Raw genomic sequence first — 15143 nt, forward strand, 5'->3', positions numbered from 1 at the left:
GCAGTTGGTTGCTGTTACTTTGCAGACACCACAATAAAGGGCGCTGGTGTATGCACGCTCTCTTGGGCTCTCAAATGTGCAAGTTGTGTGTGCATGTGTGTTAAAAAAAAAAAAGGTCCAGTAAAAAGGGCTAATGAAATGCAAAGAATCACACTCTTTAGTTATAGCAGACTCAGACAGAAGCTGGAGTGTCACTCAGTCCACTGGTGGCATAAAATTTGCAAGACTGTTTCCATCCTCAGCAACACCAAAAAACCTCTCAGTCCCAAGTGGGTTTGTTCATCTGAAACATTGTTTCCAATTAGCACATTTGATCAGAAGAGGAGAGTCTAGAATCAGCTTAATGAGTACCATTAACTTAAATTTAAAATGGCTATTAAGTGACCCCCTTTTTCTCCAAGTGCAGAAACTGATACATTTCTGTTTTCATTTCAGAAGATAAGTTCCTTAGGGAATATGTGATTAAAAAACAAACAAACAAACAGGTGTCTAACTGCTTGAATATTTGGTAAAGGATTCTTTCATTAAAGCAAAATAAACCTTGCAAACAAATAATCCCTAGCTTCCATGACTACCCCAGGAGAAAGCAGATGAGAAGTCTCCCACTGAACCACCCCATATGCTTAGACCAAGAAGGCAGATGCCTCTGTACCTCTCAACAGAAGGGGACAGCAGGGTAGACACTAGCAACTGCCACCTTCCTGCATCCCCAGCCTCTTGGGGAGGGGGAGGAGGGTTGGTTCATTGGTTGGTTTTGAGACAGGGTCACTCTGTAGAACCCAGGCTGGCCTGGGCTCTCTGCCTCCACGACAAGAGTAACCCGGATGACAGGTATGCAGCACGATGCCCTGCTCACTTCTCTTATTCAGTATCCATTCGCTTGCCATTGTAGTAAAGTATCCCAATAGGACCTGTAATCATAATGATTTGAAGGAGGAGACCAGCCTGGGATAATGGAGTTGAGGGGTTGAGCTGCAAATGCATCATTCAGGGACCATCATGTGAGCCTCCCATCAGCAGGCATCGAGAGAGGGAGTGCCCAGGTTGCTTACCAGCTTGCCTGGATATAGAATGAAGGAGAAAAAACAGCAGGCTAGCCTCAAAAGCTGCCAGCAGTCAAACGTCATGATCACTAGGCTGCTCAGGACAAACACAGCAGGGCAGTTTGAAGATGAGGAAACTGCACCCCAACCATCTCTATCACCTCTCATCACAGGTTTAACAGAAGCGCTTTGACTTCAAACCTGCACCACCCCATTTCCAGATCCTGTAAGGACCCAGAAACATGAAAGGCAGCTGATTCGTGATTTATGAGGTTTTGCTACTGTCTTAGTTGGGGTTTCTATTCCTGCACAAACATCATGACCAAGAAGCAAGCTGGGGAGGAAAGGGTTTATTTGGCTTACTTCCACATGGCTGTTCATCACCAGAGGAAGTCAGGACTGGAACTCAAGCAGGTCAGGAAGCAGGAGCTGACGCAGAGGCCATGGAGAGAGATGTTCCTTGCTGGCTTGCTTCTCCCAGCTTGCTCAGCCTGCTCTCTTATAGAACCCAAGACCTCCAGCCCAGGGATGGCACCACCCACAAGGGGCCCTACCCCCTTGATCACTAATTGAGAAAATGCCCCACAGCTGGACCTCATGGAGGCACTTCCCCAACTGAAGCTCCCTTCTGTGATAACTCCAACCTGTGTCAAGTTGACACACAAAAGTAGCCAGTCCAGCTACTATTGTTGTTGTTTTGTTTACATTTCTCAAAACAAAATGAGACCTCAGAGATAGTTTATAAAGGTTGCCATGGGCATGAAGTATCTTTGTAGGTAGAGGAGGAAGATGTTGTTTAAGAGACTCTTCACAGAGGTAAATTTCCAACCTCAGTGCTATGTGCTGAGCATTAGGTTCCCATCAAGCACTAGGTAACATCTGTCTCCTTATCTGTCACTAACCATGCATACGTTTCTGGTTTGATTTGGGTTTGGTTTGATTTTTGAGGCACAGTCTATTGTGGTCCAGGCTGGCCTTGAACTTGCTATGTAGTTACAGATGATCTTGAACTCCTGATCCTCCTGCCTTCAACTCCTATGAACTTCAGCTCCACCACCACACCCAGCCCTTATTTGTATGTAGGTTTCTGTTCTTTTGTTTTCTTTTCTTTTTCTGTCTTCTCTGCCTTCTGTATATTGTTTTCTGAGACCATAGAATATGAGAATAATGAGTCTTACTGTGAGCTCATGAAAGATTCAATTAAAATCGCCAGGAATCAATTTTTTTATGGGCTATAAAGCTCTGAATCATCTAGTAAGTTCTTCTGAGTAACTGAGTCAAGTAATCAAGTTCCCACTTTGCTCATCTTTCTTGTTCGACTTGCAGATGCCTTCCTCACCCCACTCAGCTCTCAGAGCATGTTGTGTTGCTTCTTCTTGGGTGGGCAGGCTCACACAGCCAAACCCACCTTGACCGGGAGCTGTAGAAGAAACCCAACTCTGCCGTGAACCAATTGCTTCTGGAATAGTAACCAGCCTTCTGGATTAACTACCTTAGATATTGAAACAAAGATGTGTGCTTCTCTGTCACCATCTTTGGGAGAGCAATAGAGTTCTTTCCCTCTTTTGAGTATTTTCTATCAAATATCCATTTTTAGAGTTACACAAAAATGTCACAATTGTATTAAAGGCCCAATGTCTAATTAGCTTTGTCTTTTTATCTAAATTAATATCTCTCTTCTCCTATCTGCTTCTACTATACCCTGAGTCTAAATCACCTATTTTTTTTTCTCAAAGAAGGAACCCAGGCATGCACAGAGGCAGTCCGGCATCTTGATTCTTCAGGAAAAGCTATCATCCTCCAGAAGAAAACAATGAGTATAAATCCATCCTCTGACTTCAACCTGCCAGTCTCTGTTTTACAAAGGCCAGATTTTGTCCCCGATGGTTTGCATGGCTCTACGAGGCTTTTCCCCACAAGAATGTCCATGTCTAAAGTCTGCTGGATGCTCATACCACACAATATCCCATCATTGCCCTCTCTCCTTTCCCTCGAGGGAATTAACACTTACTAAAACCAGTTAACAGAGAGAAGAAATAAAGCATTGATAGAGTAGGTCTCCAATTTTTGCCACTATAGGGGGAAAATTGTAATAGGAAAAAAAAAAAAAAAAAAAAGCTTTCTGCCAAGGTCAAGCCTCTTTAATCCCACTCACCTCTACTTAAATGAAACCTATGCCACCGGAAGGGTGCCCTCCTCCTCATTTAAAAGTAGAGCTGCTCAGAGCAGTCCTAAAGTCTTCAATCGGTGCATTAATTTATACAAAACCAACTCCTCCACCCTCAATGAAAGGAAGAAAGCCGATCCCAGTTACGTTCCATCTTCCTGTGGTTTAATCTAGCTGTTTCAGACTAATGCCGTGTGTGTGTGTGTGTGTGTGTGTGTGTGTGTGTGTGTGTGTGTGTGATCTTCCTAGAGGATCAGCTGTGCGCACACAATGAGCTACCAATTCAACAGTGAAAAAAAAAAAGTTTGTAGGCTCTTTGAGCTTTAACACACTTGAGAAAGCGGCGTTTATTTTCTGTCAGATCCCTCTCGGACACTTCCAGTTCAAGGACGGTTGCTGGCCCCCTCCCAACCTTTCACAGTGTCACAGCTTCCTCAGACTCCCCGATGCCCTGCTTGTGTCCTGGCTGCGAGTGCGGCCAGCCAGAAGGGCGACTCGGGAAGCCCCAGCTTGATGCCCTCGAATGTCTCCACCTGTTCCAAACTCAGAAAGGGTTGGCCGCAGGCCAAAGGCGGCAGCTGTCCTCTCAGCCTTCGGCTGCCTTCCGGGTGGAAGAAAGGAAGGAAAGTGCCCCACCACCTGGCACAGAACCCACTAGCCTGCCCCCCACCCTCACCCCACGAAATGCATTCTTGACCCACGCCAGGTCCAGTAGAACCAGGAACAGAGCCCAGCTGGACATTGAGCCCACAGGGAACTCCCAGAACTGACTTCTCTGCTCTTCCTCAATAGGCATCAAGCTAGCTGGTGCTCAGCCTGGGCCTCCAGGAAGGGGCGCGCCACTTGGTGGCCAATGACAAATCCACGAGTACCAGGGATGGGGTGGCTGCCGGGCCCTGGAGCACAGGACACGCCCCGAGAGCCCTGGCTGGCATTGCCAAAGAACTGATGGACAGCAGAGCCTCAGTTGAAGGGTGGGCCCCGGGTCTGTATCTACCACCTCCCTTCCTAAAGTAACAGAAGCTATTATCTGGAGTACTGGAGCCCTAGCGGCCGAAGTGTCTGGGCGGTCGTAATGTCCACTTACCTGGCAGTCGGTGCCAGAGACCCCAGCGGGACAGGTGCAGCTGTAGCCGGGCTCAGCATCGGCCGGGGGATGATCTTGGTCGGTCACGGAACGCGGAGTGCACACGCCCCCGTTTCGACAGGGCTGCGAGGCGCACGGTCCCGGAGCAGGCAGGGGCGCGGCGGGCACCGGGCTGGCCAAGCAGCTGCTTTGGGGCCCAGCACCCAGCAGCAGCGGCAGCAAGGCTAGCACGGGCAGCAGCGGGGCACCGGGCGCCTGGGCGCGGCGGGGAGGCATAGCGAGCGGAGAGGACGCAGAAGCTGGAGCGGAGCTGGGCGCGGTGGCGGCGGCGCTGCTAGCGGCGGAGATGGCGGTGGCAGCGGCGCCAGCGGCTGGTGCTGCTCAGCGGGACCGGACGCCTCCTGCAGCTGCGGGAGCCTGTGGTTCCCCGGGCAACCGCGGGCGGGGCCGGGGGCGGGGCCCACGGAGGCTGGGCGCCCGGCGGGAGGACCCGGGATGGAAACCCTTCTGCTCCGCGTCTCAGCAAGTTGCAGGAAGGCTGTCTTCGGTCCCCAGCCTCAAAGGGTCAGAGTCGTGGGTGTGTCCAAAGGAAAGCTGGATGGCACAGAGGTGGGGGCCCTCGGCTGAGAGAGGGGAGAGAGGTGATGTTGGGGTGGAGAGTGAGTAGAGAGGCAGCCTGGAGAGACCGCTTCAGATGGCTCGCAGCTGCCACTCGCGACCTCTTGGCGCAGAATCTGTAAGACCGCAGCGGGACCGGCCTGACCTTATTCTCACGGAGCTCCACCCGCGCCTACAATACTTGTCCCTGTCCCCAGCAATTCACAGCTCTCGCGCGCCACCAGCGAACCCAGCGGACTTCTCAAGGACCTGACCTTGTACGTCCAAGGCCGGGGCCCTTGTCCTTGGTGCTGAACAGGCAGTTTCCTCGCCTGGCCTTGCCCAGCTAGCCGCTCACAAGGACTGAAAGAGACTTGTGGTGGTGGAAAGTGGGAGATCAGAGTACCCAACCCTATTTTAAAATACGCGATGAAACTGAGACCCAGACAGGCTGGGTCCCAGGCTGGAACCCAGTGGGTCTCTTGATTTCCCTCCCAGAACACCGGGAACCCTCGTGCCCTTTCAGCAGACATTTGGTACTGAACTGTTCGGGGAAGGAGATTTCACGGTGACCTACTTGGAGGATTGGTGTATCTTCCCAGTTAGGCTGCTCCTGGTGTGGCAGAGACGGAGATCAAATCCGCTAGGCAAAACTCAGTCAGTTTTGTCTCCACTCACAACCGCCTCTCACAACCTCTACTAGGAACAGACTATAAAACCAGTTACCCCAGTCTATGCAAAACGTAAAGCAAGGAGGCGTAGCTGGCTCGTATGGCTCGCATCGTCGGTATCACCAGTAGTAGGAAGGCTACTACAGTAGGGTCAGGAGTCTCAAGATGTGTCTTGGCTACCTAGGGAATTCAAGGCTAACGTGGGCTACATGAAACCCAGAAGAGGAGAAGAGGGAATGAAGAGATGGAAGGAGGGGGGGGGGGAAGAAAGGAAAGAAGGAAGGTGAGGGAAACGGAGAAGAGGGGAGAAGAGAGAAGAGAGAAGGAAAAATGACTTTTGCATTAACAGACTGGGCAGATTTTCTAGAGAACACAAAAGGCAGTTTTGTAAAACACCGGGCTAATAAAAAAGTAGAGACTTCATGAGAGGCTTCTAGATGCAGCAGATCTAGTGGCCAGGGGCTGTTGAAAGCCCTCTAGTGGAAGCAGAAGGTGAACTGCCTGGCCTCAACCAAACCTGTTTAGATCTCAAATCTCAAACCCTTTGTTTAAAAGATACCTAAAATTCCTGTGTAATAGGGTGACCCCCAAAACCTAGACAGATCTGTGCCCAGCAGGGGTTATTCACAGAGTGAACCCCAATGATACCTGCATTTCCCTCCCACTTGCTGGCGGGTTTTTTTACTTGAAACCTCTTCTTAAAGTCCTAATTTTGTGCCACTCCAGCGCCCTCTGCTGGCCCTGGTGTCATCATTCAGGTGGTTCCTGTGCTCTCTGGGCCATTAACAGAAGTTAGAGGAACTTCTCCCTCCTAGACTAACGATAGGGCTGCTCATTTCCTTCCGCCAAGACACAAACAAATAAGCCAAAGAACATATTTTTAATCAAAAATGTTGTGAAAAAATTAAAGGCCCATTTCCATCTGTTAAGTTTTTGCCTAAGCAAATCCTTTTGGAATGTCTTAACACTTTGAAATAGGGGACCTAAAGAGCCTCTATTCTGATGCCCATTTCTGAACTTTCTAGGAAAGGTCATTGGGGTTTGTCTGGGTTAAGTATTATGTCTTTAATTTTTAAGGGCATATTACAGGGATGAAACACATCGCCAAACTGTTTTGTCTAGATTACATGCTAAGTTTTCCAGCTATCAGAGGACTCTTCCAGCTCTACTCATTAACTAAATTTGCCTGAAAAAAATATAATAAAACATTGGTTCACTGTGGATAAAAAAAAAGAACTGACAGACCAAAGAAAAGATTCCATCCAAGTCCAGCTTCATGAAGCAGTGAATTTATTGGAGTTATTTACAGGGATAGCAGTGGCACAGTTATCCCACCAGCAGGTCACCTGAATGACAGCTATTCCACAGAGGGTTCCCACTCACTTTGATCAATTGTCCAATTCTTATACAGTGGTAATTGGGATCTCAAGGAGGGGGAGGCTCATGAGCACCCCATCCATCTGCCCTCTCTCCATGATAGACTATTAATAGTTCACATCTTATGTGGGACAACATAGCTGATTTACTTCAAGACACTGAAAATCATGTCCAATCCAGAGAGACAGTTAGGCCTGTGACCCACATATGCAGAGTCATGTGGTGAGTTCTGGGGAAAGAGCATGAGTTTGTAGCTCTTGACCCCAAAGCACTCATGTAGTAAACACCATGCAAGTATTGCATTACTATTATTGTTCTGTTCATTATAAAATTTCCAGAGTGTAGCACAAAATGGACTGAGACAATAGAGGAGACTGAAAACCATCACTTTGTACATTTGGGATGGCATACACTAAGACATGCTGTCTTACTGATTGTTCTATTGCTGTGGAGAGACACAATGATCAGGGCGATTTTTATAAAAGAAAGCATTTAATTGTGGACTTGATTATAATTTCAGGTGTTTGCTCATTATCATCACAGCAGGAAGTATGGTGGCTGACAAGTAGGTATAGTGATGTAGAAGTAGTTGAGAGTTCTACATCCTGATCTGTAAACAGAGAGAGAGAGAGAGAGAGAGAGAGAGAGAGACTGGGTCTGGTATGGACTTTTGGAACCTCAAAGCCCAACTCCAGTGACACACTTCCTCTAACAAGGTCATAGCTCCTAATCCTTCTAATCCTTTCAAATAGTTTCCGCTCCCTGATGACTACACATTCAAATATATGAGCCTATGGAGGCCATTCTTATTCAAACCACCGCACATGGGCTACTGAATTTCTAGAGTTAGTGTAAACGAAGCCAATACTCTTCTATCAAGAATTTGGAGATAAGGCATACAGTTAGAAAGTGCAAGCCAAGTCCCACATCAGCCTGCCAGGCTGGATTGCTTTTGTGTTGTGAAAATTCCTGACATAAACAAGGGAAGAGAAGTTTACTGTGGTTCAGTTTTAGAGAGATTTTAGTCTGTCAAAGCATGGAGGCATGGATATGGAAGTGGAGCCATCCACAAACTTGGGAATAGAAAATTAGGGCATATTGAACCAGGCCCACCTATAAACCTATCTCACTAGCTATGCCCACCTCCTAAAGGTTCTACAGCCTTCAAAACAACCCTACAAACTCGGGACTCAGTATTCCAAACAAGAGCCCAAGAAGGACACATCAGATTCAAAACATAACATAAGTCTATTAAAATATGTAATTTTTAAAAACAAGGTAACTAATACCTGTTACATTGTTTTATTTTATTTTGGATGTACATGTGCCATACCATGCTGTGGAGATCAAAGAACAAATTGCAAGAGCTGGTTCTCTCCTTCCACCATGTGGATCCTGGGAATTGAACTCAGGCCATCAGGTTTGGTGGCAATCACCTCTACCCCACATAACTCTGGAGGCTGGAAAGTTCAATAGCAAGGTGTCAGTATCTATCTAGGGCCTTCGAACTGAATCATCAAATGATAGAAAGTGAAAAGGCAAGAGAGTACAAGAAGGAGCCAAACACGTGCTTTCACAAGAACATTGATTTCCCCCATGAGGACAGAGTCTTCCTAGGGTAACAACTTCTAACTGTTCTACCCCTTAACCCAGTAGAAGCAGGAATTGAATTTCAATATAAGTTTTGGAGAGGACAGACATTTAAACCTAGTGCCCCTTTCACTTCATTTTGTCTGTCTGTTTGTTTTATAAAGAAGATATATCTTTAATCCCAGCACTTGGGAGGCAGTGTTCAAGGTCAGCCTGGTATACAGAGCAAGTTCTAGGACAGTCAGGACTTCACAGAGAAACCCCCGCCTCAAAAAAAGAAAAGAAAAAGGAGGAGAGAAAGAAAGAAAGGCAGGAAGAAGAAAAAAGGGAAAGAAAAAAAAGGAAAGGAAAGCAGACCAAGCAAGCCATGAGGAACAAGCCAGTAAGTAGCACTCCTCCATGACCTCTGCATCAGCTCCTGCCTCCAGATTCCTGGCCTGTTTGAGTTCCTGTCCTGACTTCCTTCGATGATGAACTGTGATGTGGAAGCATAAGCCAAGTAAACCCTTTCTTCTCCAAGTTTTGTTTTGTTTTTGTTTTTCCTTTTTGTTTGTTTGTTTGGCCATGGTGTTTAATCATACCTATAGAAACCCTAACTTAGGCAAAGGGGAAGACAACGCACCGAGGAAGTCAATCATTATCCTAGGCTGTGCAGGAGTAGAAGCAAAATATACTCCTAAACTCTGAATTTGCAGTTAGTATTTTCATCTCTCCCTTAGCACTTCTTCTGTGCTCCCAAAATCTTCGCAAGCCAATCAGACCAAAACCCAGCCCAGAAATAAAAATACAATGCTAGGGGGTGGTTTTAAATGTAATTCAAGACCTTCACTAAGAAATGCCACAGTCAGAGGTACCGTAACAATTATCTCACTTCCGTACTAGCCTCGGTCTGATTAGTCATTTGAGCATCTTAGCACAGTCAGGCTAGCTCATTCTGTATTATCATTGAACAATTCCTCCGTGCTGCCTAAGACAAGTTTTCTCTTAATGTTCTTCCTCTCAGACTTGTTCTGACTTGAATTAAACCACTGCTCTGGCGGCTATTTAAAGTAATTTCTTGTACCTTATCATTCTCATATTGATTGGATCTTGGGCAGGTTTAAATGTTAAGTCTTGAATATAAAAGGGTTGAAGGAAGGAAGACCTTCCCTATATAAATATTTCATCCACCACGTGAAGTACCACCAAACAGAGATCAGATCTGTCACACACTCGAAAACAGGAGAGTTACTTTAAACTCAGTAACTGCTTTTAGTCTCAGCATCTTTATCATGAGAGGTGTGCCCTACCAGAACACACCCATTCTTCAGGAAGGAGTTGATCCCAGTGTCCTACAGAGAAGAAGGCACAGTTCAAGCCCACCTCTGCTGTGCTAGGAATGACTCTAGACTTTGGATTTTCCAAGGTCTTTGCTGCCATGGAAACCAGTCCATGCTCTTACTGTTGTATGGAGGATGTTTCCATTAATGGCGAGAACTACGAATTTCTATGTGCACACCGAGGTCTAGAAGTTGCTGCTTCTGGGTGGTTCTCCCAGGTTCCAAGGGAATGTCCCAAGAATAGCTGAACTATCCAAGCAACATCATCACCAATGCTGCACACAGTGGAGCATCTACCTTCTCTCCTTCCTGGGTAGGTGGCTCCAGTCCTGTTTTGGAGGAACCAGCTCTACTGTCTCTAAAGCCAGTCGCTCAGATGAAAGCAGGCGGCCTTGTGACCTAGGCCACCGTGGCCCTAGTAACTTCATGCTGTTTTGATAATATGTTCATGTCATGGATGGCAAAACTCAGTAAATCTATCACTGGCAAGATAGTTCAGCAGGTGACATGGCTCGGCAGTTGAAGGCACCTAGTGCCAACTCTGACAACCCGAGTTCAGTCCCAAGGATGTGCACTTGTGGAGGCAGGGGACTGACTTGCATGAGTTGTGTTATCTTAACACACACACACTATGACAAACTGGAAGGCTTCACCCGCACACACACACACACACACACACACAGCTCAGTAAGTCTGACATAAAGCACTGAGGGAGGCTATGCTTAGGACAGAGGCAGAAAAGCGATGGCCTCAGTAGGAGACAGCGAAGCTACCTTTACAGGTAGGATCCTGTGATGGGCTCTAGGATGGGGCAAATGGGGAAAACACTCAACTCTACAGCCTTGGAGGAAACACTGAAGACTATGTCTACCATTATGGAGGTTCCTTAGGAATGTAAAAGTTAGAACCATCATAAAACTCAGCTGTCCCTCTCCTGGGTTTGTGGATGGGGATTCTTACACATCCATGTATACTGTTGCACTGTTCACAACAGGAAATGGACCTGTCTGATGTCCATCAACAGGTGAATGAATAAAACAAATACACATCAAAGCTCCACACACACAACAGAATTTTTAAAAGAGATTTACTTATTTTATTTCATGTATGTGAGTACACTGTCGCTGTCTTCAGACACCCCAGAAAGAGGGCATCGGATCCCATTACAGATGGTTGTGAGCCACCACGTGGTTGCTGGGAATTGAACTCAGGACCTCTGGAAGAGCAGTTGGTGCTCTTAACGGCTGAGCCATCTCTCCAGTGCCACACAACAGAATTTTATGCAGTTTTTTTTTTTAAATGAAATCGTGACATTTGCAGGAAAATGGATGAGACTTAAAACAGCAACCCTTCGTGAAATGAACAAGACACAGAAAGACAAGCATTGCACATGCTCTCATCTGTGGGACCTGGATTTAAAATTTCATGTGTGTACATGCATGTGTTTCTATATGTGTATGTAGGTCCCCAAAGTAGAACATGAGAGGAGGAATTGATCTTAGTGGAGATGGGAATCAGAGAAGGTAACAGAATACATGTACTGAAAAATCAGGAGGGGAGCAAAAGAAACCAGCCAGAGGGGAACAGGGGACAAAGGAGGATAGTGGAGAGGGGAGAGAATGAGAAGGAAGTATATCCATGTATATGTATAAAGATGTCATGATGGAGCCAGTAACTTTATATGATAATCTAAAATATTAAAAAGAAAAACAAACACGGAAGCTGTGTATAAGAGCACTCGCTATATTCTAGAGTTCCTAAATTTGGTTCCCAGCAGGCAGCTCACAACTGCCTGGAGATCCAGCTCCAGGGGATCTACTGGCCTCTTTTGGCCTCCATGGGCACCTGCGTCCATTCAGACTCACACACCCTCTCCTCTCTCTTTCTCCTCCTTCTTCCCTCTCCTCCTCTCCTCTCCCTCCCCTTCTCCCTTTCCAACTCTCCTCTCTGCTCCTCTCCCCTCCCCTCCTCTTTTCTCCGGTGTCCTTCCTTCCCTCCCTTCTTTCCTCTCAATAAAAATAAAATCTTTTTTGAAAAGAGAAAGATGATTTCTAGCTAAAGTAATCAGTGACTTCTAATTGTTTTACCAATAAAGACGAACTGTAAGTTTAACCCAGCGGAGTCATTTCGTTTTCATTAGATCTACACAGTATATTTCACAGTTCGTACTACAGTTAGAGAGCTGCTGTGGCCCAGCATTGGTGTCCTTGCAGAGGCCATGTACTCCCATAGAAAGGACACCGGCCCCTCCGCGTGCTGGTATGCATCTTTCCAAAGATGCTAGGGAAGAAAGAGGGTATGGAGCTTTAAAAGGAAACCTGGACACTGTCTGCCTGTCTGCTGGTTCTCCAAGCACAATCGAGCGCTCAGAAGACAGCCCGTGCGTTTCTGTTTGCTTTAACGATGCATGAGAGAATGCAGCTGTATTTTGTGGAATCTAATTAAATTACAAGGAAGAGCTTAGGTGTTGGAGACGGGCAAAAGTCTCCCCACATCCCCCTCTCTCAGTGCAGGCTCCAGCTTTTTCCCAGGTTGCCAGGTCACCCTGTCTGGTGGTGTCCAAAAGAACTGGTCCCACGTCACTATGAGATGTGATTGTGGCATCACGTGATCCTTCGTGCGTCAGGAGGCGAGGTGAGATTTGAGCATCCTCGAAAGAACGAGCTGTGAATATCAAAGGGTTTTGGCGCAACGCCATCCACAGCGCCTACAATCGTTTATCTCGGATGAAGCCAATTTATTTAGAAGCAGATGTCACCAACTGATTAAAAACTTCTCAGCAGCGTAAATTCCATTTGCTGCTGAGTTGAAAATTAATAGGCACAAGGCAGACGACATTTTTACACACGTGACAGCTCATCAGGGACACTCAGCACGTGCCCAGACATCCACATTGGCCAAGGTGAACCCACCGCTACTCCCCGCAGCCTCTCTGAGTAAATGCATGGAACTCCCTCCACCTTCTTCTGCTCTGCCCCTTAATCTTAAAGCTGTCAGGATTCTTTGCCACTGTCCTGCTTACTAATGTTGAATTTCAGAAAGCAAATATTTGGGAGCACTCACCCCAAGGTCCATTGGACCATAGAATATTTTTTTTTTAATTCCAGGGGGAAATGATAGTTTGTTTTTTCCCCCCTCTTGAATCATGCATGGCTTTAAGGAATAAAAAAGGCCATAGACAAAACCAACTGTTTCAGAGCTGGGAATTGTGGGCAGGGAATGGGAGTGAGAAGAAGCAAACCTGCTCACAAGCTACAGGAATGGAAGACAAGCCAACAAGCGCTCCCCCAGGATGGCTGAGCAAGGGGCAGAGGCCAGAAGCCCAGAATGGCAGCAAAGGAGCAGAGCAGAGGAGGAGGAGGGAGGGCCTGAGAATGGATTGATTGTTCAACACACAGCTCTGTCACACTGCTGCTCGCTTCCACACAGTGAATGCTTCTGTCAAACGCTTGCTAGCAAGACAAAAGGCAACCCAGCCTGGAGACTTAGCTGGGCAAGACATTGTTTTACTTTTTCTTAGTTATCTTAAAATGATGACATTTTATTTTATTCTCTTGGTGTCTCTGTCCTCAACCCAACAACCCTTTTCCCCCATTACTGTCTCTGTCTGCCCCAGCACACTGTGGATATGGGGGGAGGGGGAGCGGGGGGAGTATGGTGTGTGTGTATGTGTGTTTGGTGTGTGTTCCTCCTGCCACTGTGTATGTGTGTGGAGGTCAAAAACAGCTTGCTATGGTGTATCCTCACCTCCTATGTGAGATCTGGGAATGACAGAACTTGAGGCAACGGCTTTCACCTGCTGAGCCATCTCAATAATCCTCGTTTTTATTTTTAAATGTTAAATCTATTTCTAAAGTATACAATAGAAAGTTCTCAGTAGTTGCCCCACAAGCACGGCTCTCCTTGTGACTGGATGACTCAGAGAAAATACTCCTAAGTAAGGGCCTTTTGGATTAAAAAGAAGCTTAGCTACATATTTCTCTTAGGTGTCCTGAACTCTAGTCACCAAGGCAGGATCCACCAAGCCCCAGGACCTGAGTTTGATTCCCCAGAGCCCACATGGTGGAAGGGGAGAACCATAATCATAATATGCCTGGATCTGTAAATCAAACTCTTCCTCACACCCAGCCTTAGTCGTACCCCCTTCAACTCTCTCTGCTTTTAAATAACTGTTGTGGAAGCAGTTCTGATGTGAAGTAAAAACCTCTAAAGATCTAATCATTCTAAAGATAGTACTAACATTAGCAACTCTTGAAATTTTTTTTTTTTTTTTTTTTTTTTTTGGTTTTTCGAGACAGGGTTTTTCTGTGTAGTCCTGGCTGTCCTGGTACTCACTCTGTAGACCAGGCTGGCCTCAAACTCAGAAATCTGCCTGCCTCTGCCTCCCAAGTACTGGGATTAAAGGCATGCACCACCACTTCCCGATGAAAAAAGAATTTTTTAAGAACTTTGAAAATCTGCCAGGCAGGGGTGGTACACACCATCAATCCCAGCATTGGGGAGGCAGAGGCAGGCAGATCTCTGTGAGTTGGAGACCAGACTGATCTACAGACTGAGTTCTAAGACAGTCAGAAATACATTGAAAAACTCTGTCTCAGAAACCCAAAAGAAGAAGAGGAGGAGGAAGGGGGAGAAGAGAGAAGAAGTAGAGGAGGAGAAGGAAGCAGAACTCTGAAAATCAGGAATTAAATGGCTCAGGAGTTGATTAACACTATATTGAGCAACTCACAACACCATGTAACTCAAGCTCCAAAGAATCCAACACCCTCTTCTGGCCCCCAAGTATACCTGCACTTATGTGCACAAATCCATAAATAGACATACATGCATATATTTATTTAAAAATAAAATATTAAACATTTCTGGAAACCAACTGAAGTTATCCATCTATCAGAAAGGGACACATTTAAGAAAACAAGCTTACTCTTTTTTAATAAAAACAAAATGCAGTGAACTCTGGGATTTCCAAGAGCTCTTACACACCTGGCAGTCTAGACAGTCAGGTACATATTTCAGGGCTATGTGCACACCTAGAAAGTATTGGAAAGGCTATGAACTCTTACCTCTGACTGGCAGTTTCTTCATAAGCCAGAAGTAAAAGCCAGGACAGAGTCTTACACTGCCTCCAGTCACAGAAAAAATGACCCACAGAAGGGTGCTTCTATACACACATAGGGTCCCTTTGGGAAGAGCTAGAAGACCTAGCAATCCATGCACTGAATCCATGCACTCTTAGGTCTGTGAAGCTAACAGAGGAAGAATCTAGACTTTACAGAATTGATCTAGAAAAAA

At 46.3% G+C, this 15143-nt stretch overlaps 2 protein-coding genes across 2 annotated transcripts in view; one reads left to right on the forward strand and one right to left on the reverse strand.

Annotated features, from left to right (window-relative positions):
* Window positions 1-5226, reverse strand: part of Dner (delta/notch like EGF repeat containing) — a 290910-nt gene extending 285684 nt beyond the window's left edge. Inside the window, exon 1 of the mRNA XM_031368198.1 lies at window positions 4298-5226. Within this exon, the coding sequence (XP_031224058.1) occupies window positions 4298-4573 (276 nt within the window). The 5' untranslated portion in view covers window positions 4574-5226. The remainder of the gene's footprint in view (window positions 1-4297) is intronic.
* On the forward strand, window positions 4644-5298 carry LOC116088667. The gene has a single exon (XM_031368201.1). The coding sequence runs from the start codon at window positions 4644-4646 to the stop codon at window positions 4962-4964; it is 321 nt and encodes a 106-aa protein (XP_031224061.1). The 3' UTR covers window positions 4965-5298.
* The last annotated feature ends 9845 nt before the right edge of the window (window positions 5299-15143 follow it).

This window comes from Mastomys coucha, unplaced genomic scaffold, assembly GCF_008632895.1.
Source record: "Mastomys coucha isolate ucsf_1 unplaced genomic scaffold, UCSF_Mcou_1 pScaffold14, whole genome shotgun sequence".
NCBI lineage: Eukaryota > Metazoa > Chordata > Mammalia > Rodentia > Muridae > Mastomys > Mastomys coucha.